This window comes from Mytilus galloprovincialis, chromosome 9, assembly GCF_965363235.1.
Source record: "Mytilus galloprovincialis chromosome 9, xbMytGall1.hap1.1, whole genome shotgun sequence".
In the NCBI taxonomy this organism is placed as follows: domain Eukaryota; kingdom Metazoa; phylum Mollusca; class Bivalvia; order Mytilida; family Mytilidae; genus Mytilus; species Mytilus galloprovincialis.
In genome coordinates, this window is record NC_134846.1 from 87,784,289 (window position 1) to 87,808,218 (window position 23,930).

The 23,930-nt window shown below is 32.5% G+C and overlaps 1 protein-coding gene across 1 annotated transcript; it reads right to left on the reverse strand.

The window, feature by feature from the left end:
* LOC143046278 (kinetochore protein Nuf2-B-like) lies at positions 1–23,798 on the reverse strand. The gene is made up of 12 exons (XM_076219367.1): positions 23,737–23,798; positions 19,179–19,296; positions 18,131–18,205; positions 15,888–15,967; positions 15,315–15,376; positions 11,687–11,784; positions 11,236–11,346; positions 10,264–10,383; positions 8,905–9,167; positions 3,781–3,972; positions 1,595–1,757; positions 1–931 (listed from the first exon to the last, which is right to left on the reverse strand). Exons 2-12 carry the CDS (start codon positions 19,293–19,295, stop codon positions 845–847), a joined length of 1,368 nt encoding a protein of 455 aa, XP_076075482.1. The 5' UTR covers position 19,296; positions 23,737–23,798; the 3' UTR covers positions 1–844.
* Between the last annotated feature and the right edge of the window lie 132 nt (positions 23,799–23,930).

Here is a 23,930-nt window from a genome sequence, read left to right on the forward strand (position 1 = left end):
GATTAGTTCTGATTTTTTATTATTTTAGTTTCATTGCATTCTATTTTATACATTTTATTCTACATATTGACACTAATACATATAATATTCTATAACAACACAAACAAGACAATGCACAATTATAATGTCACATACATGCTGACTGCACCTTGTACATCAGAAATTTTATTTCTGTATTATTTTCTTGAAGACCCAGATCAAATTTGTGAATTATGTAGGATAATAAAAGTTCCAGTTTAATTAAGTGTTTTTGTCAATTTGAGTGTATTTAATTATTTCTATTTGACAAGATATTTAGGAGGATTGTTTCAGCAAGTCTATATTTACATATATTTAAGTATTAATATCATTTGTGATGACCAAAATCATTTGAGCAGTTGCATTTATGCTTACAAGAGGTAATTGGCACTAACAAGTGGTCAAATAATAAATTTGTTATTTAAAACAAATCATGTTATTTTTTTTTCTGCTAACTTTTTTCCTTTATCCTTAAAATAAAGGTTAAAATGTTTTTTTCTAACAAGATCATAGTTTTTTTCTAAACATCCAATTTTCAGACATCTATTTCTTCATTTCTTTGAGATTTGGCAGTTGTTATAACAAACATGGGCTGTATCTTTATTAACTCTACAACTATTGCTGTGTTATCATTGAAATATATACAATACAATTTCCAAAAACTCAAATAATTGCACAATTCCATCTTATATATATATTGAATAAGTCTACTTTTATTTGTCCAGTTGCTGTAAAACTTGGTGCATGACCCAATCTAAAGCTTTAAAATTCTTTATGGTTATTTTCATCTCAAAACATAATTCCAATATATATGCATTGAATAAGGTCAGTTGTCCAGTTGCTTTGTAACTTTGTGCATAATTTCACATAAGGCTTCCCAACCACTTCCTAATTCTTTATGGTTATTGTCAATCTGAAAACAAAATTACAAATTATCATGACAAATATATTGCCTAACCAGGATAAAATGAGCAGGGAGTATGGCATGAGAAATTATTTAAAACAATACTTGTAACATTTGATCTCAGTGACCTGTAACTATTAGGTATATTAGCCCTCAGTGTGAAACAGATAATTGTTAATAAATTTTCATTAAGTCCCATTATTTACACAGTCAGAACCTGACAGGATATATCCCTTATAGATTTTAGGAAGTCAATAGATTTCATAAGGGTATCATGACATCATGTCTACTATTAATAACGAAGTCATCTACTAATGTTGTTATATGTCTTTGTTTGTTCTTATACATAACTTGACAGTAAAAATCTTGTGTTCGATAAATACATTATATGGTTCTCTTCTATAATTAATTACCCATGAGAAAGGTAGAGCTGAGACAATAATTTTTCTCAATTTATCTAATTTGTATTCAAAGTTAGTTATGAGTTGTAATGCCAGATTTTATGAGCTGTTACTTTACCTACCGACATATTACAAGTGATATGGTTTGTTACTTACCCTTTACAAATTCCTAGAGAGCTAGCAAAATCTATAAGGGGTGAACCCTCTCTGACCATGCTAGATCTGCATGGGCAATTGTGTTAGACACCCCCTTTTAATAGTTTTATCTTACCCTTTCTAAAATTTGATGATACAGGCTCATTATTACTTCTTTCTTTCTCTCAAATTTTTTGTATTCTTCATTTATACTGTCTATGATTTGTTGTTCTTGTTTCCTGATACCAGATTTTTGTGCTTCATCTGTATCAAATCTTTGTCGGAAAAAATCTTTCTGTCTAAAATCATACAACACCAATATTATAACAAATCATTATCTTTGAGAAAAAAAAGCTTTGAGTAAAAAGAACGTGAAGGAAAGTGGTGTGGCCCATCATAACATTTGTGGTACTTCACAAATCATGTCATACATTTCAAGTAAAAAAAAACATTTAAATCGATATTTGGAATTCATTTCTACAAAGTTGGATACTAGGATTTGTACAAATCCTTATTGGAACGATTCAAATGACTGTTAAGAGGATGTCAATTGATCAAGATTAGATCATCACATTCGTTCACTCTTGATTTTCAAAATTCATAATGAATACAGATCGATCTACGGTTAGGTTCGAGTTAAAATAAAGGTAGGAAATTATAATTTTCAAAATTAAATTTACCTAGTTAGAGATAAACATTATTCTTTCTTGTTGAATTTGGTTCTAAATGATTTCATATTTTACGTTTTTAGTGTCTTTAAATTCACAGGAATACTTTCTCACATGTGCAGTACATAGTAAAGGAAGCACCTGTTTGATTCTTGAAAATATTTCTGAATGTTAAGAATACAGGTCCATCTTTTTGATTGGAATTGTAAAAAGTTTTAGATGAAAATTTATATCCCTTGGGACGAAGTGGATTAAGTCAAGTAAGTCATGACTAAAATACGTTCAAATGACTAAACTACGACAAACAGACATATTGATATTGTTTCAGAAATATGGAAATTAAAATGGAAACTGGCTGGCCACAGGGGAACACAAGTTTTACTGAAAAAAATGATCATGATGTACAATCATAAGGTTTATAATTAACGGGTATGTTACCCATCCAATGGCGATAAGCAGATTATCTGTAACCACAACTTATAACACCTATTGTAAATGTAAATTAGCCAATGGTCAGGAAACTTGTTAGAAACATGAGTCAAGTAAAATTGTAGTATTTTCATAAGAAAATGTTTTTACACTTTTCAAAGTTAAGCCACAAAATTGATTTGTAATACTTTTGAAATCGTAAAACCCATTTCGTAAATTACAAAAATGATAAGTGCTAGCAAAATCACTGTAGTCCAGTCAAACTAAGGTTTAACCTCAAGCTAATTGCAATAGAAAATGTTTTAGGTCTTATCTATAGCATTAAGCCCCAAATATACACAGAAAAAAAGGAAAACTCAAAATCAGCAATTTTAATTTCCTGTGGAAATTAACATTCGAAAGAGAAGATAACTGCGCAAAAATGAGTCTTTTTTTGTCAGTTTTGGGTTTATTTTCTTAAAATTCATGTAAAGCATGATACTTTGATAGGGTTACAAGTTCCTATTTGACTATATTATATCATCTTCCTCTCATGAAATATACAAAACGGAAGTGTAATGGGTATTTTTAATTTTTTTTAACACATTTTTCATTAAATAAATTGCAAATTTGTGGCTTTGTGACCAATTTGAAAAAATAATGTGAAAATTTGGTATTGTTTATATCTGTAAATTATATTTGTTCAGCATCTACCTTGTTTAGAAACTTTAAACCACAAAAAGAAGAATATATGCCTAAATATTCTTATTAAATTTGAGCTTCTTTACCTTGACATGTTGAAAAATTTAATAAATGATCAATTAATGAATTACAAAATCTTGGTTGAAGCTTGACAAAAGATATGAAAACACATTTAGAGTTTTACTTATACTTTAAAGACAGGTAAAATATCAAAAATCAAAACATTCTGCTGAATAGAAGCGGTAAAGTTATAATTTGTATCAATTTTTATTGATATTTCTGCCTTTTTTGCAGAGTTATCTCCCATTTCAATGCAAATCTCCATAGAAATTTTAAAATCGTTTTAGTCTTCAAGTTATATTTTGTTGGACTTTTTTCTGTGAATATTTGGGGTATAATGCTAAAGATTGAAACTCAAAAGTCTTCTGTTGCAGTTACTTTAAGGTTAGGGTTCAATTTCTGCTAGATTGACTTGACTACTGGGCAAGCTTGTCCAGACCTACGAATTAGGTGTATTTACTACAAACATGTACAGAGTACTTACTGTTGAAGTGAATTAACAGCCTCCGTCAGACTTTGGTGTTTATTTTGTTGTTGTAGGTCTAGCTTGTCTCGTTTTTCTAACTTTCCATTCATTATCTGTTGTAATTGGTCTTTCTTGGCACGTAGATGTGTCAGTGACATTCTTTGTTCTTGACTTTTTTCTACTATATGATTTATTTCATTGGAAATTTCACTACAATAAATTTATAAATGTGTACACATAATAAACAAGAATGTGTCCATAGTACACGGATGCCCCACTCTCACTATCATTTTCCATGTTCAGTGGACCATGTAATTGGGGTAAAAACTTTTTTTTTTGGCATAAAATTAGAAAGATCATATCATGGGGAACATGTGTACTAAGTTTCAAGTTGATAGGACTTCAACTTCATCAAAAACTAACTTGACCAAAAACTTTAACCCGAAGCAGGACGAACGGACGGACAAACGAACAGACTCACAGACCAGAAAACATAATGCCCCTCTACTATCATAGGTGGGGCATAAAACAGAAACTAGGCATTGGTTAAAAATACAGCTGATCTGACATTTCCTGCATTTCTTAAGCAAACTGATTCATGGAGCCAAGATATAAGGAAAGAAATCAACCTTCAGATACACAATATATAACATAAGGAAATGTGGTATGATTGCTGATGAGACAATGATCAATTAACAACCTCATAAAAACAACAAGGGTTCTATACTAGAAGTTTCATATTGGACATTAACAAAGAATTTGATGATCAGTGAGCATAATAACTGGAGCTTCCAGGAATCCAATTTTCTCTCCAAAGTTTATTTGGCCCAAATAGTAGATATATATATATATTTCTCTAATTCTGACATGATTTATCCTTTTCCTGACCTGTTGATTATTTTTATTTAATCAACCTGTGGTTCATTTAATTCCAGTTCTTTAGTGGTAAAATTTGATTTGAAACAGATTCCACCAATAGTCCGGCCGATCGGTGAAAAAATTGCTCAAAGAATGAGGAAAGCACCAATTTTTGCATGATGGTACATTTTTGTGTACTGAGCAATTTCAGCTATGGACCCACTCTTAAAATTCAAAATGGCGGCTTATTTCAAGATGGCTGCCGTACGTTCTAAAATATTTTCAAATATTGCACAAACCACAGTTGATTTGATGCTAGAAGCACAAAAATCAACATATTTTAATGACTTGGTGTACTAAGCAAGATTTTGTTTTGATCTATCTTTGAAATACATAATGGCGGCTATTTTCAAAATGGCCGCCTTGAAAAATAAGCAAATATTCATTATTGAGAATTGACCTGAAAATAAGCATTTTATTGATTTAAAGTGTCATTTATAGTATCTGTCCCAGTTCTGTCCTTTTTGATTTTGCCTTCCTTGTCATTTCATACACAAAGTAGTTGCTTTCATAAAAAACTGCAGTTGTAGCTTCATTAAAAGCTGCACTGTGTGTTGTCTTGGGTCACACATAAAAGCTGTGGTTTGGGATTTATCTGCCTTAAGATCTTATTCAGTGCCTATCTTATTTCTTGGGTCGCAATATTTTGCTATTTGGGATATTAAACTGTGAACTGAGATTCATTTAAACACATATACAGTGAAATGGCAGGAATTGAGGACAACACGGACAAGAACATTAAAATGGCAGAAACTGAATCACTTGGGGATATGGAGAAACCACAGCTGAAGACGTTTTAACAGAGGACAGCTCAGAAATTACTATTAAACTATTGTACCAGGAATTTTTAGCAGATAGAAAATCTAATGCTCAAAGAACAGTTGAGATTTATCGCAATATAAAACAGAGCGACGCGCGAATTGATAAGATATGTGTTGGTCACATTACGTTTAAAGCTGAACAGAAAGAGGCACTGAATATTAATAACGAACAGATGAGAGCAATATCTCGGCAACTTCAGCAGTCTGAAGACATGATAGACCACAAGGCTAGTAATAATTGCTTGGCGGAATTGATGGTTAGACCAATACGATATTCAATGTTGTGTTGAGATGAATGGACAAGCTGACAACAACTGAGGAAGGAGACACAGTTCAATTTAAAAGTGCATTTGAACAGCAGGGTACCTTCCAACAACTGGCATCTGTTGTAAATGAATTATTGGACAATCGAAATATAGAAGTTAAAATTCCTCCAATGGACACATCATCTAAGCCAAAATGTGACCTTAGCCAGTACATCGCAAGTTTACCAAAAGTACACAACAAAATCCATGCCTTGGGTCTTTCCCCAATTGTAGTTCGCATTAACCATCAACCGCACCAACTATGTTGAAGGTGTCTTCACCATAAGTCAAAAGTCAAAAGTCCTATGTCAGGGCCCTTGGCCCTGCATGAGACAGTTCAAATTATTCAACAACAATCTCTATTTAAGACAATACTACAAACCTCTAGTACTAATCATGTGTCTTCTTACGCGCACTGACCATCTACTATGAGTCAATAATATTAAGTTAAGAGCAGCACACCATTACAGAAACAATTGGCTACAAGTGGATTCTATCAAGCTTCTCCAATGCTGAATGCAGTGCCTAATACTTACGGTATCATCCCCGTCGAGTCAATAATAAATCCCACATTTATCACTCCAATTATGACAACATCGTCAGCGAAGCCAAAAGAGTGTAGCAACACCTCTTCTTCAGACTCCTCATTGGAGAGAGAATATACCCGATGGACCCAAGGGACCGGAGCCGAAGCCCACCTCCCCAAAAATGCAAAAACTCAATTGGAGAGGATCGATGACTTGGGCGGCGTTCATTTACTAATTTGAACGAACTGTCGGTAGATAACAATGGTAAAACAGAAAAAATGTGTGTAGGTCCCAGATTGCCAGGCTGATGTTGGCTTTGAGTACGCTCGCAAGGTAAACACAGATGATAATTCCAAGGCCTTAAAAAAAGTATTCATTTGGAGCAGCGCTTCAGCAAGAAAGATCAAACCGGATTGGAACTGAAGCAATCCGTTGAGGATGTAAAGACAAAGATTCTATAAGGCATGTTCTAGAGAGGAACCCAGAAACATTCAACAAGACGATTAAAACAATTGAAAACTAATAGCAAACCAGATGGCGTGATATGGATCAAAAAGTGCCAATTATGACCACTGACAAGTCTACTTTGCTGATGGCGCAGTATCACAGACCGATAAAAATGAGGTGCATAACTTCACACAAATTGTCACAAAACTAACTGATGTTATGCTTTCAACTAATCAGCATAACCGTGGATTGGCCGATCAATATAACATCGGTTCTTCTGATCAAGTAATCATGGAAGATCACCAGTTAAATGGTAGATCACCTGATCAATCTACACGTGGAAGATCTCCTGAGCAATACAATCGCGGTAGATCGCAAGATAGAAATACACCCAACCTTAATGCCTATCGATCAGCAACACCCCCACTAAGCTAGATATCATATGGTTAGCATCTCCACGGACAAACTCCAGAAATCCAGGTTATTTCAGACAACGGTCACCTTCACCAGGATACGGAGCAAATCAAAGTGCAACAAAGTCTATTGGCCATGAAACATCATCTCATCACAAAATCTATCAGATGCCCACGTCCTCGTCAGATATTGTCATCAGACGAACCATGTGAAAGAGCTTAGCAGTAAGAGGTACTATACATGACCAGAATGTGAGCATGATTGTGGACACTGCTGCAATGATAACATTAGTAAATGAGAAATTAATTCCGGCAAAAAAAATGAGATTTGGAGAACGTAACGCTACGTGGTGTGGGTTAACAGCTTGTCATTTGGGAAGATTATAAAGAACGACTCTTGACATTAATAGAGTAAACATACAATTGGATGTGTGCAAAGAGCCATTAACAGACGATGTTATACTTATGGTAGATACTTTGGACACACTGAGCACAGTGATAAACCTGAGTGCTCCCACAATTACCATCAACAATAGAGTGATAAATGCGGCATTTGTTAACAATGAAAACGAGATTTCAACTCAGCAAGTTTGCATAAAACGAACCATCACAGTTCCGCCAAACTCCAAAATGACTTTTACCATTAAAACTAATAAAAGTGCTGACCAGGAGTGAATTCTTGGACCATGCTCGCGAATAATTGCGAAGTTGTTTCGCACGTAGTTTGAAAAGGAAATAGTTGACCCTTAACCGTTTTAAGTGAATGCAATCGTCTTATCCCCCTGAAGAAAGGTACATCTATGGAGTACATAGAATAATTTGACGATGCAGTGGGTACGGCAGATGAAAACTCGATAAATGACGTAAGACGTGGCATTGAAGAGACACGAGACAAGGTGCACTCGGCACTGCCTCAAAGCTCAGATGAGTAACTTACTATTCCACCACATTTAACCGACATATATTAAAGTTCAATCGACTAGTTTCAACCTATTTCATTCCAACCATTAAAACTGAAAGCGTTTAAAGAACAATTACAATAACATGTAACATATTGATTAACTTTTTGAATTTCTCTTTTTATTTTTGTATATGCAGCCATATTTGCAAATGTATGTGTTCTAGAAACAACCAAATATTTTTTTTTTATATTTTGAAATTAATTGATAACAAATTTAAGAACATGAAGCCCATTTTTAAAGAATCATTTCTTTAATCTCCGAAATTATATAGAATACCTATAGGACAATCTTGATATTTATACCGTTTTTCCGCCATCTTGAAAATGGCAGCCATTTTGGATTTTTTAGAGTGGGTCCATAGCTGAAATCAAAGGGTATATAATCAAGAACTACTATGCAAAGTTTCACGCTTTCCTCATCAAGTGAGCAATTCTGCTCTATATCTGCACCAATCGGCCGGACTACAACAAATCTCGTGCAATACGATATTTATCCACTCAAGACAGTTAAATTTTAAATTTGAAAATTTAACTGTCTCGAGTGGATAAATATCACACTCGATACAGTGGTAGAATCTTATATATATAGGCTTTTCATCAGAACAAAAATATAACATAAGAGAAGTATCTTCTGAACAACATTTCTGCTAATTTTACTAATGTAAAAAAAGAACCTTTAATTGAAATATTGATTCCCAACCTAGTATTGTTATTTCTCATTCCAATCATGGATTCATTTGTTTAAGTTACCTTCCCTTGTCTTTGTCATTCTTTAAGTCTGTCAATAACTTTAACATTTGATCAACTTTTGTAGTGCCCTGAATCACAGTCTCCAATCTTTGTTCCATTTCTTGTAATGATTCCCATTTCTTATCCATTCCACATTTCATGTTGACCAGTTGTTGTTTCATATTTTCCTGTCCTTCTCTCACTCTCTCGGGTGACTGTACAATTTTCTGTGATAATCTGTCCATTTCTTCTTTTGTCTTAAGTGTCATTACCCTTATCTTTTCCTAAAAGAGTAAAACAAATAAATAAACAAATAGACTGTTATACTGTTATGACTAACAACTGAATTCATTTCAAGTCAACAAGAATACACTTATGTTTGTATTTATGTTCCCAATAACACAAAAAGAATATGATTAATTACCATTTCTACAATGTATGAATATTTTTTTGTATCTATATTTTTAATGTTAAACTACAAGTTCATCAATGGCATCCATGTTTCATTTTTTAGAGATCTGCCTTAGTGGTCTTGTGCTTGCCTCAAATGCAGGAGCTTGTACTTCTCCACTAAGCAGGCAGCATTTAGAAGATGGAGTCAGAATAATGTACTAAAGTAAGGTAATTGGTATTTATTCGTGCTGATAACTTGCTATCAGACATGTTAAAAATCCAGCTCAGTTCTCGGTCTTATATAGAGCAGGCTTCATATTCATATCACCTTTAAACAGTAAAATACTGTTTATGGTATGTTGTTATGACATGTTCTTGTCTGAAATATCTATTTAATGCGCCATGTTAAACAGCCAGAAATCAATCGGATTCAGGAATAAAACGAGAATGTGTCCCTAGTACATGGATGCCCCACTTGTACTATCATTTTCTATGTTCAGTGGACCGTGAAATTTGGGTAAAAACTCTAATTTGACATTAAAATTAGAAAGATCCTATAGGAAACATGTGTACTAAGTTTCAAGTTGGTTGGACTTTAACTTCATCAAAAAATACCTTGAGCAAAAAACTTTCACCTGAAGCAGGACAAGGAATCAACAGACGAACGGATGAATAAACAGAAGCACAGACCAGAAAACATAATGCCCTTCTACTCTCTTAAGTAAGACATAAAAATATAAAATATCCTTCTAATGAATTATATTAAAATTTTGTAATACAATTATGTCCTCTGCCATGAATTATAAAAAAAATACTTTGCTTTGAGCTTTTCTAATAAGTATGACAATTAAAAATATACAGTATCAGATGTTAAAAAAATTAGACTGGAAGCCAAGAGATAGACTTCCCGTTATATATTGGTTTCAAGGTAATTGTTAAAATTACTAGCACCCTTTCCACATACGGTAAGGATAAACTGATACCTACAGTATTTGCTTGTTTCTCTGCAACAGCCTCCTTTATTTCACTACTGGCCTTTTTCTTCTCATTCTTAACTTTTTCCATTTCATTCATGGTGACAGTTCTAGCCTGTATATCTTGTTGTACCTAAACATCAAAACTATATAGTTATTTACACTTATATATAGCCCTTCATCCTGTCAATACTTATATATTATATAGCCCTTCATCCTGTCAATACTTATATATTGGTTTAAACCATATCTTATTTAATAATCAAAGCATCATGGTTCAGCCAATTGGCTGTTTCAAAATCTAAAGGACTATGGGTAATCTCATTGTTCATACACCAAAATGAAAATAACGTTACGTCACAGGTTGAATTTCAATTGTTTAGAACGTTTTAAACCAATCACAAAGTATTGGTGTACGGTTTTCGAAATATTACCCAAGCTGCATTAGATTCTGAAACAGCGAATTTTGTAGCTTGTCTGACATTTTTTCCTACTATACTTCTTGAACCTATATTCAACGCAAACTTAATCTATGTCTATTTTTAGTAACTACAACCTTCCTCTTTGACAAGGTGATGTCAAAATCAAAATGAGAGCTATGGTGTAGTGGTTAGTGCATCTGAATACTAACACAAAGGTTCCTGGTTATTTTCCCGGTCTGGGATGAAAATTTCAGGGACTGAATTTTTGGCTCTCCCTTGACACCATTTGCGAGTATTGTATTGAGGAAACGATGATAGTCCATTGGAAGGGGGCGATAAATGGCTGACCCGTGTTTAGAGAGAGTCATATCTTTTGCACGTAAAACACACCCTTGTAGACTTCTAAAAAGAGCAGGCTTTCTATCACCTTGGCTATTTCATAGTGTGAGTATAATGCAGTCTGCCCTAATAAATTTACCATGACTATGTCTGATTCTTGCTCAGCTCTTACAAATTTCATAGCATTACTTTTTAATGAAGTCCTCCCTAATACAGTAACTTACCCTAATTATTTCTGGTTCTTGCTCAGATCGTACAGATTTAATAGCATTTATTTTCATTTTCAGTTCAGCATTCATCTTTGCCACATGTTCAAACTCTTTAACAGAACTCTCCTGAAAAAAATAAATAAGTAAAACCAAATGTTGCATACTAAATTTATCAAATCTAAAAATACTGCCTCTTTCAACCCTTTTATAGATTTACTAGAGTATTAAAAATCTTAAAATGTTTTAAAAAAATAGTCTAACAAACATCAGGTACATTAGAATTCCTTTTTCCTTATTTGGTATTAAAGATTAGAATAATGTCACATTGATATAGCAAGATAGTGAAACGGTAATGTATCCTTGTACACATTAGCCAATAAAATTTATTGAGAGACATACACATCGTCCTTTTATATGAGTTTTTCACTAGATATTAGTATCCAAACAAAGTTAGTGAATCACTTACTGTTTCCTCTCGTAGATTTCTGTACACGTCACATTGTTGTCCTTTAAACAATATAAAGTTTACTACAGCACTACAAATCCTTCTCAATCTGGCAGGTTCTAAAATAACAAACAAAACAAATCACAGAACTTTCTTGAATGACAGAAAATATTAAATATCAACAACATACTCTCTGGTGGGTGGCAACAATATCCAGTAAGTACTGTAAATTCAGAAATTTAGACATTATTGGGATGTTTTTATCATTGCGAAAAATGCAACAAGGTTATATGATTTAAACTTGGATTTTGAAATTTTTTATATTAATTATACAGTATTATTCTAAATATCGCAAAAATTAAAATTGCATTTTAGTTTAAAATGACATAATCGAAATAATAATTGCACGCAATAAGTTCTGAAGTTACATTATCTATGACAGCATTTAAAGTTGTGACTATTGTTAGTCAGTTTTATAGATAATCTGAAAAAACATGAAATAAAACCAGTTTTTCGACTGATGCATCAACTATGGCAAATAAAGGGGTGCAGACAGGTATCTCTTAACACAACTGTAACAATTTAGAAGAAAGTGAACAGTAGCTTGAATTGTAGGAGGCCCATTTATAATACAAACTAGAACACACCCGTATATCGCGGGTCCGTGACTAAATTAAAGTATATAACTATGCGCAAGCCTTATTTTAGTATTAGTATTGTCATCTGATAAAGTCATGCTGATTATAAGATACACAGTTTTCTCTGCTTTCAAATCTTTCTGTTTGAACCCGTCGAACTGGAACTTATCAATTATTGATAATATTAATTATTTGGAAAACAAAAGGTCCTGGAATGGAGTATTTTTTAATCAACAGCATTGTCCTATATTAGTTATAAATATTGAATTCTTTGATTCGCTGTTTTACGTCATGCCCGCTAACAAATTGAAAACTGTACCTATACGCCTTATTTTAGTCCAGATTTTTAGTATTCGTATTATTATCTTAGAAGGTCTAACTGATTAAAATACTACAATAGGTAACAATTTGACAACTAAGTAGTGTCAACCCTGTGATTATGACCCGTGTAATACTATATAGCATATTAATCCTGAATACACCGTTTGGTGGTGCGCCTGTCAGATGCGGAACGTACAGATAAGGTAATCGGTAACAGGTGAATATACTATTGGTATCGGTATCGGACTTGACCCAGAACTTCTTAATTATTGGCAATATTAATTACGTGGAAAACAAAAGGGCCTGGAGTGGTGTAATTTTTAATCTACACCTTTGTACTATATTAGTTATATATAAAGTTGAATTCTTTGATTCGTCGTTTTTACGTGATGATGGCTGACAAATCGGACCTCGTAATTTTAGTATTATAGATGAACAAAACAGTTCTTACTTGGTTCATGTATATCTTACATAATGAACCCATATAACTAACAGCTCTTACTTGGTTCATGTATATCTTACATAATGAACCCATATAACTAACAGCTCTTACTTGGTTCATGTATACCTTACATAATGAACCCATATAACTAACAGCTCTTACTTGGTTCATGTATACCTTACATAATAAACCCATATAACCAACAGCTCTTACTTGGTTCATGTATATCTTACATAATAAACCCATATAACTAACAGCTCTTACTTGGTTCATGTATACCTTACATAATGAACCCATATAACTAACAGCTCTTACTTGGTTCATGTATACCTTATATAATGAACCCATATAACTAACAGCTCTTACTTGGTTCATGTATACCTTACATAATAAACCCATATAACTAACAGCTCTTACTTGGTTCATGTATATCTTACATAATAAACCCATATAACTAACAGATCTTACTTGGTTCATGTATATCTTACATAATAAACCCATATAACTAACAGCTCTTACTTGGTTCATGTATATCTTACATAATAAACCCATATAACTAACAGTTCTTACTTGGTTCATGTATACCTTACATAATAAACCCATATAACTAACAGATCTTACTTGGTTCATGTATACCTTACATAATAAACACATATAACTAACAGCTCTTACTTGGTTCATGTATATCTTACATAATAAACCCATATAACTAACAGTTCTTACTTGGTTCATGTATACCTTACATAATAAACACATATAACTAACAGTTCTTACTTGGTTCATGTATATCTTACATAATAAACCCTGTACACCTTACATAATAAACCCATATAACTAACAGATCTTACTTGGTTCATGTAGATCTTACACAATAAACACATATAACTAACAGCTCTTACTTGGTTCATGTAGATCTTACATAATAAACCCATATAACTAACAGTTCTTACTTGGTTCATGTATATCTTACATAATAAACCCATATAACTAACAGCTCTTACTTGGTTCATGTATATCTTACATAATAAACCCTGTACACCTTACATAATAAACCCATATAACTAACAGATCTTACTTGGTTCATGTAGATCTTACACAATAAACACATATAACTAACAGCTCTTACTTGGTTCATGTATATCTTACATAATAAACCCATATAACTAACAGATCTTACTTGGTTCATGTATACCTTACATAATAAACACATATAACTAACAGCTCTTACTTGGTTCATGTATATCTTACATAATAAACCCATACAACTAACAGCTCTTACTTGGTTCATGTAGATCTTACATAATAAACCCATATAACTAACAGTTCTTACTTGGTTCATGTATATCTTACATAATAAACCCATATAACTAACAGCTCTTACTTGGTTCATGTATATCTTACATAATAAACCCATATAACTAACAGTTCTTACTTGGTTCATGTATATCTTACATAATAAACCCATATAACTAACAGATCTTACTTGGTTCATGTATATCTTACATAATAAACCCATATAACTAACAGCTCTTACTTGGTTCATGTATATCTTACATAATAAACCCATATAACTAACAGCTCTTACTTGGTTCATGTATATCTTACATAATAAACCCATATAACTAACAGATCTTACTTGGTTCATGTATATCTTACATAATAAACCCATATAACTAACAGTTCTTACTTGGTTCATGTATATCTTACATAATAAACCCATATAACTAACAGATCTTACTTGGTTCATGTATATCTTACATAATAAACCCATATAACTAACAGTTCTTACTTGGTTCATGTATACCTTACATAATAAACCCATATAACTAACAGTTCTTACTTGGTTCATGTATACCTTACATAATAAACCCATATAACTAACAGTTCTTACTTGGTTCATGTATACCTTACATAATAAACCCATATAACTAACAGTTCTTACTTGGTTCATGTATATCTTACATAATAAACCCATATAACTAACAGTTCTTACTTGGTTCATGTATACCTTACATAATAAACACATATAACTAACAGCTCTTACTTGGTTCATGTATATCTTACATAATAAACCCATATAACTAACAGTTCTTACTTGGTTCATGTATACCTTACATAATAAACCCATATAACTAACAGCTCTTACTTGGTTCATGTATACCTTACATAATAAACCCATATAACTAACAGCTCTTACTTGGTTCATGTATACCTTACATAATAAACCCATATAACTAACAGCTCTTACTTGGTTCATGTATATCTGCTATACTGAAGTTCTTTATCCCACAGGATCCTAAGACTCTAGATCTGAAATGAAATGTTTAGATGGATTGTCCACATGATTCCATTCATTATGTACTGCATTGTCATTATATTTATAAAAAAATATGTGATATGATTGTAATTTTATTTGGTTAAACAAAGTGAATTAAATATCTTCTAGGTGTTTTCATTTTTTCCTGTTTTTAGTTTTTGTTTAACAGAAACTTCCCCCGTAGTTTTTTAGTCAAACCCAGTGTTAACTCTTTAAATTTTTATGATTGTACATTGTTGTAGGTTTGATATGTTTCTGTGTATATATAACACATCATAAAACCTCCACAACATTCACAGGGAAGAAAGTACTAGAAATTAAAACAACCTTTAAACTCACTAACTTTTCCTTCTTTTCATAAATTTATATATTTTTGTTTGTAGCATATATAAATCAAACTGTACTTTAGTTTAAACATATTTATAGAGTGGATTGGGAAACAAGTTATTGCAACTTATATAGTTCCTTTCCACTTTGCAGGTGTGAGTGCTGTCTTGTACTTACAATGCTAGGGTTAGTACAACTGCTGGCATGGATTCCTCATACAGTTCTGGATATTCAAATGATGCAAAATGTAAGGAATTCTAAAAAAACAAAACATTTCAAGTAAAAGTTCATTAACATTGTAAAGCAGACTTAACACTGCCACATTATTTATGTATGTGCCTGTCCCAAGTCAGGAGCCTGTAATACAGTGGTTGTCGTTTGTTTTTGTGTTGCATATTTGTTTTTCGTTCATTTTTTTATTTAAATAAGGCTGTTTGTTTTCTCGTTTGAATTGTGTTACATTGTCATAGCGGAGCCTTGTATAGCTGATTATGCAGTATGGGCTTTGCTCATTGTTGAAGGACATTACGGTGACCTATAGTTGTTAATGTCTGTGTCATTCTGGTCTCTAGTGGACAGTTGTCTCATTGGCAATCATACCACATCTTCTTTTTTATATTTAGTAAGAATAAACTGTTATCACAGACATATGTCTCGCTTTTTTGTAATTTTGATTGTGCAAATGTTGAAATCAAAATAGCAATACTTTAACATCTTACACAAGTTATGCAAGTATTCTCAATGAACCATGACTTAGTTACATGGCTAAACAATCTCCATGTAAATGAGATGTGCCAATGCTAATACAACTGCATACCAAATACCATTGACTTATAAATTGTTCCCAAATTTAATTATAAACATGAACTTGTAAATTATGTAAAAGTTTCAAAATCAATGAACCATAAAGAGGGGGTGGGGCTATATAATCTCCATGGAAACAATACTTGTAAATGCCAATAAATTTGCATACCAAATATCATTGACTTAACATTAGCAGTTCATCTTAAACTGATCTATAAATCACAAACTTATACATGTAAACTAAGATAAGTTTCAAAGTCATTAGACTGTGACTGAGGGGCGAGGCCAAATATTCTACATGGAAATGAGATATACCAATGCTTATACAACTGCAAACCAAATATCATTGACCTACCACTTGTGGTTCCCCATAAACTGACCTAATAACAAACTAATACATGTAAAATAAGCAAAAGTTTTGAAGTCAATAGACAATGACTGAGGGGGCAGGGCCAAATAATCTCCATGGACATGAGATGTGCCAATGCTTATACAACTGCATACCAAATATGATTGACATACCACTTGTGGTTCTCCATAAAGTAGACCTAATCACAAACTAATACATTGTTGACGATGCTGTGGCCGCCGGAAACAGCATATCTATGTCTTGCTTTTTGACTCTGTCAAGGCGAGACAAAAATGTACAAAGAGGAACAGTATTATCTCAAAAGTGTAGCAGCATTACAAAGAGGTCAAAATAAGGTCTTCTACTGTAGACAAGTCTCTACATTATAAGGTATGAAAGAGTACATTAAAAACCAGTTGTTGGCATGACATGGGTTATGTTCTTCTCATATATGTTATGATACTAAACCCCTCACGGGGAGGATTGTGCCCGATATTCATATGATGAAGACATAATTTTTCAATTAGTTTAATTGAAGTCTGGAGTATTATTGTCATTTTGTTTATTTTCTTTGGTTAAATCTTTTGACATCAGACTCGGACTTCTCTTGAACTGAATTTTAATGTGTGTATTGTTATGCGTTTACTTTTCTGCATTGGCAACCAGTTTAATTGCGGTTTGGAGATGGTGTGTAATTTACTGCTAGTAGTTCTTTGTTACCAGTAATTCATGTTGATCATTGTCATTTTGTTTAGTTTCTTTTGTTACCTATTCTAACATTGGACTCCATACCTCTTTTAAACTGAGTTTTACTGTGCGTATTACTTTGTGTTTATTCTACATCAGCTAGAGGTATAGAGGGTGGATCAAGATATCATCTCACAAACCATGTTTAGCCCCACTACATGTTTGGATCTATCCCAAAGTCAGGAATCTCTGGCCTTTGTAAGTCTTGTACATGTATGTGTATTTTAATTTTTTGGTTCATTTAAACACAAATGTTTAGAGTTTTGTGTGACATCATTTTACCAGTATACATTATTGTTTCTGGCCAGATGATTCTCACCTGTAGGTGCAGGATGTTCTTGCTGTGTTAAAGAACACTTTTCGGTCTTGGGCTGTTTTTTTTTTTATCTTTGGACGGGTTGTTGTCTCTTTGATACATTCCCTGTTTCCATTCTCAATTTAATTTATCGAATTCCAAGAACCTCACATTTTACTTTTACTTCTGACAAACAATATTGAAAAACCTCTAGTACTATTTTACCTGTAATGTGCTTTCATATGGTACACCTTCTAAAGCTTCTAGAATCTGTGGGTAAAGCTTTGCCCATCTGTTAGGCTACAAAGCCAATAATATAATATTAGTAGTTTTAAAATGTGAAAACAACATATTAGCTGCACCGGAAATAAATTGACCTGAAGCAAGTGCACGTATACATTTGTACATGTAATGTACATGTAATGTACAATGTATAAGACTTAAGTTTAAAGGGTTTTGGAATATTCAAATATCAAATAGAATATGAATTTATGTTTATTTTATAGTATTTTTTTTTTATAACAACCCAATTTCTAACAGTAGCAAACTTTCCTTACATATTTGTTCAACCCCAAAAAGAGTTAACAGATAATTTACAGATGTACCTCTTCATTTGATTTCTATCGAGTTAACAGATAATTTACAGATGTACCTCTTCATTCGATTTCTATCGAGTAAACAGATGATTTACAGATGTGCCTCTTCATTTGATTTCTATCCAATGCAGTTCATGTTATAAATTTCATGTGTACAAAATGTATTTCTGGATTTACCTGCATCAGGAACGCTTAAAGCTGAACATTTGAAGGCTGTCAATGGATGTATAGAAACGGAAACAATTTTGTTAATGTAAAACTACATGTATTTGATTTTACCAGTGAATAGCTGACAATAATTGGCTATTCCAGGAATTCTAACAAATTTGGAGATTGTGTTGTTTCTGATTTTGTTTTGTGGATGTTATTTCTTTTGGCCATATATATATTATACATGTACATGTACATTACATGTATGTTTTGTTGAGGTTACTTGTATTGCTTAAATATGTTTTGTTGAGGTTACTTGTATTGCTTAAATATGTTTTGTTGAGGTTACTTGTATTGTTTAAATATGTTTTGTTGAGGTTACTTGTTGCTTAAATATGTTTTGTGGAGGTTACTTATATTGGCTGTACAGTTCTTATGGAGCAATTTCTATTGATTAAATATATTTCCTATGAACAACTGGGTAAGGTCATTTCTCTTCCATTAATTGCTTTACTAAGTTTACTTACATCTGGTCTTTTGAAGTCATTTTCCTCGGTCAAAATGTTGCCTATACTTCTGAGTTGACGAACAATCTCATGTATTTCTAAAGGAGGAAACTGAAATGATTGGTCATCACCAGACATTCTGTAAAAATATATATTGGGATAATATTCTGCCGAAAGGTTAAAAAAGGGCCTGCAGTGTGGAATTGAACATCAAAAATTTTAACTACAGAAAAGGGAAATTTTGAAATCTCTGGATAACTGAGTGTTTGTACTTGCAAGCCAAACACAAGACAGAAGCAAAATTGACCATTTATTTTTAGTCACAAAAAAAGGTATTTTTTTTTCTTCTTATGGTATACAATATTCAATCTACATCCAACGATTACATATTGTTTGCACAGGTGGACTATTTACACAAGCTTTTACCCCAATTTAAAGTTAGTATACAATCTGTTAATTGCTATAAAAACAAATTGCTGTTAAATTGGAATCCTTAAATTGTTATGAAAAAATATTGAATTATGATACAATAAACATGATTAACGGGTTTGTTTGCAATTATTTTGCAAGTAACTAAGCTTTGAAGAATAAAGTACTCTCCAAAAAAGTTGGGTGATTTGGTGTGGGATGAGTTGTTTTGCTAATATTAAAACAGACATTTTCAGTGGTTTTCATCTGTTTAAGTTGTTTATAAGTGTATCTTGCTTTTTATCATGTTTATATTTAGATTAAATTGTTGGTTTTGCAATTTGAATGGTTTTAGGTAGTAATTTTTGCGGCCCTTTATACATGTAGCTTGCTCACCTTGCTGTTCAGTTTGGTGTGAGCCAAGGCTCTGTGTACCTTGACCTATAATGGTTTACTTTTATAAATTGGTGAGTTGTCTCATTGGCACTCTTATAACCACATCTTCCTATATCCAATAACAAATATCAAAATGTTTGAATACCTTGAACAATGTTGAATTCACAGTTGCAAGAAAAAATACATACATGTACAGAAACCTCTTCCAAAGATGTAATTACATTTTGTAAGTCAGTCAATATTTCTGAAAAAGTTGTCAAGTCAGTCAATATTTCTTAAAAAGTTGTCAACTCCTTATTTATTCATTTTGTTTGCTTATAATAAGGGGACAGAGTTCCCTTTTATGGTAGAAAAATCAAAAACATAAAAAATATTTTTTTTAAAATTTCCTGTAAAAAAACATTCTACGTACATGTATATACATGTATATATAAATGAGCTCAAAATTGTTAAATTTTTTTCATACTATTTTATTTCCCTGCATTTGTCAATGTTTGTGCCGAAATCTACTTCCTTCCTCCGGTCTTGTTTGTCATAAGACTGTGAGTAAAATACATATTTATCAGTCTAGTAAAATATAGGAAGGAACTCAATACCAATTTCATTTTTAATAATTCTTTGATATAAAAACGTTACCTGAAGATATGGGGATGAAGTCCCCTATAGATCAGTATTACAGTAGAAAAATCAATAGAAAAAAATGGAGAAGTTCCTGAAATTTTCATGTACATTATTTACTTTTTTTGGTCATTTTTTTTAATTCCCCCATTTGCGCTGAACGTAGAAATCTACTTCCTTCTTCCGGTCTCGTTGTCATGAGACTTTGAGTAGTCTATTAAAATATAGGAACTCAAGAAACACAATACCAATTTCATTTTTAATAATTCTATGTCTTTGATATTAATACCAGAACACAACCGCGAAATCGTGGGCATTCAGAGCGTAGTTTAAAGTATGTAAAGTGTTGTTGGAAGAATTTTGTAAAATATTGAATGACTGGAGAATTTCAGCAAAAGTATCATAAGTCATAGGTTATTGGGGACAGGAAAATGTTTTTTTTTTTTTATCCCTCCTCCTTTATTTCCAAAATTCCCAATTTTGGTTTTCTATCAATTTCAATATGAACATACATTTTGTACATTTAGTATGTTATGAACATTTAAGTAAGGAGCCTGTAATTCAGTGGTTGTCGTTTGTTTATGTGTTACATATTTGTTTTTCGTTCATTTTTTGTACATAAATAAGGCCACTAGTTTTCTGGTTTGAATTGTTTTACATTCTCAGTTCAGGGCCTTTTAAAGCTGAGTATGCGGTATGGGATTTGCTCGTTGTTGAAGGTTGTACAGTGACCTATAGTTGTTAATTTCTGTGTCATATTGGGCTCTTGTGGAGATCTATCTCAACATGGCAATCATACCACATCTTCTTTTTTTTTTGTAATCAATGAATTTTGTATAATTTATTGACTGGAGAATTTCAGAAAAGGTATCAAAAGTTCACATGAATATTTTTAGCGCTTATCTGTATATTATGAACATTCATTACTATATAAGTATAGTGTATTTACTTTCAATTCTAAGTTTACTAATCGATCCATGGTCATTGTTTACATCATGACGTCATAACTTAAATAACGTCACAAGTAAAATCCCTAACAACAGAACCAAGATCGGGAGCGATATGGTATTTCTGTTTTTTTTAACAGATTTTGAAGTTACAAAAAAAAAGAATTAATACATGTCATATACAGACTTCGTCCCCTTTCACAGGTAATGCCTGCCTCATTTTAGCATTTCTTTGTTTACATTGAATTTGACTTTATATAACGACCTAAAATGGAGTTTCCACATAAATAACATCAGCAAGAAAGCCAATGCCACCTTGGGCTTTCTTAGGAGGAACTTGAGGAATGTACCAGAGGCATGTAGGAAAGTGGCATACATATCCCTAGTAAGATCGACAATGGAATATGGCGCAACAATCTGGAACCCATATATGAAAGGGGATATTGACAAATTAGAACGTATCCAAAACAGAGGCATACGATTTATCAAGAAAAAGTACAGAAGTCGAGAAACAGGGTCCATAACAAACATGAGACGACAACTTGAAATGGAGACGCTAGAGGACAGAAGACACAGCCTCGGTCTTATTCTGATTTACAAGGTGGTTGAGGGACTGGTGTCTGCTCTGCCAGCCGACAATTTTGTCATACCAGCACGACCTAAACGAATGATAAAAGCCAAAACGTATTCAAATTGTGAAACTGACAATATCATCGAACGACAAGTCATCAATAACACCAGAGGACTAAAAGTACCAAACAGCAACAAACCACAGTATAAACATTCATTTTTTGTGGAAGTACCAAACAGCAACAAACCACAGTATAAACATTCATTTTTTGTGGAAACAACTATTCACTGGAACCAACTACCAGATAAAGTTGTGCATGCAGGTTCTGTAGATGCATTTAAGACCGCTCTACAAGAACACCGCCCATAACAACGGCGCTCTTCTCCACTGTGTATAAAAGCCTAAACAGGATTCTACACGTACTACAGATACAGATAACTTATAACGTCACAACTAAAATCCCTAACAACAGAACCAAAACTGGAAAACTTACAGTATTACTGTTTCTTTTTTTTAACAGATTTTGAAATTAAAGTATGTTAGAATTAAAAAAAAATATTCATACAGACTTGGGGTATCAGGTCCGTTCGTGCCCAATACACTTTCGCACCCTATTTAAAATCAAGTTCTAGTTGAATAATTAGAAAAATCATGATTGTTGTTTTAACTTGCCTTAATGTACATACTGCATGTATTTAGCTTCGTATGAGTAAAACATTGAAAATTTGAAATGAAAAACACAAAAGATAATTGTTTTTTAACAGATTGGCCCCTTTGATCTGAAACAATTAAATAAAAAATCATAGCAATACACTAACCAAAATTTATTAATATTTAAAATTTATTCCACCCAAAAATCCCGGTCGTCAGAATCTCACTTTATTTTGAAACAATGATTAAAAATATTTTAACAATACACTATCCAAAACATGATTAAGATTTATTCAACACAAAAAACATGTCTCACTTTATTTTGAGACAATGACAACAAATATACTAATAGGAATACTTTTGCCAAAACTTGGTTATAAAGTTATCAACTCAAAGCCAATAAAAATTGGGCGCGAATGTGTAGGGTGCGAAAGTGAAAGGGTGCGAACGTGAATGGGTGCAAACAGACCTGGATTCCAGACTTGGTGCCCTTTTAAAGGTTATGCCGTAACTGTAATAAGTTTTACTTTGCCATGGTATTTTGACCCCCCTGCAGTATATTGAACCCCTACTAAAAACCTCAAATCAAAACAAATAATTGCCAACTAATTGAAAATAAGATTATCTGCAATACTTTTTATCTAAAACAAGGGGGTTCAATATACCGCAGGGGGGGGGTTCAAAATACCATATATGACACTGGCCTCATAATACAATAACAGATATATATTGAACAAATTCAACAAATGACTTCATCGGGTGCCGATTTAACCATCTGGTGCCTATTTGACTAGACTTGGAAATAATAACTATCTGCAACTATACAATGTATTTTTGTCTTGTCGAGATCTTTTTGGAGAATTAGGAAAAAAAGGGGTGCCATACCCAAATGTTTTTTTTTTAGTTGGCTAGGAGATTACATATTGGGAATGGTTTTTATACAGATAACTTGCTGCGCTGCACTGACACTGTCAATACTTTATTTTACCTGTAGATGTAACAATGTTGACAATTTTTAAAACATCCGCCAAATATTTCAGTTCCGGTAAATAAAATATAAATATTGTGAAACGAATTTGTGTATCAATGGGTTAAACAACAAAAATAATTGTGTTATTAAAATATTCAATAAACGTAGTATCTAAAACATTTAATTGTATTTGAAAAATTGAAGTAATTTCA

Excerpts from the sequence above, each read along its gene's own strand:
- LOC143046278 (XM_076219367.1), bottom strand. The coding sequence starts at position 19,295 with ATGTCTGGTGATGACCAATCATTTCAGTTTCCTCCTTTAGAAATACAT. Across the intron at positions 9,168-10,263 it reads CAGAGAAACAAGCAAATACT|GAAAAGATAAGGGTAATGAC; the intron begins GTAGGTATCAGT and ends TTACTCTTTTAG. Across the intron at positions 3,973-8,904 it reads AATGACAAAGACAAGGGAAG|TGAAATTTCCAATGAAATAA; the intron begins GTAACTTAAACA and ends AATTTATTGTAG.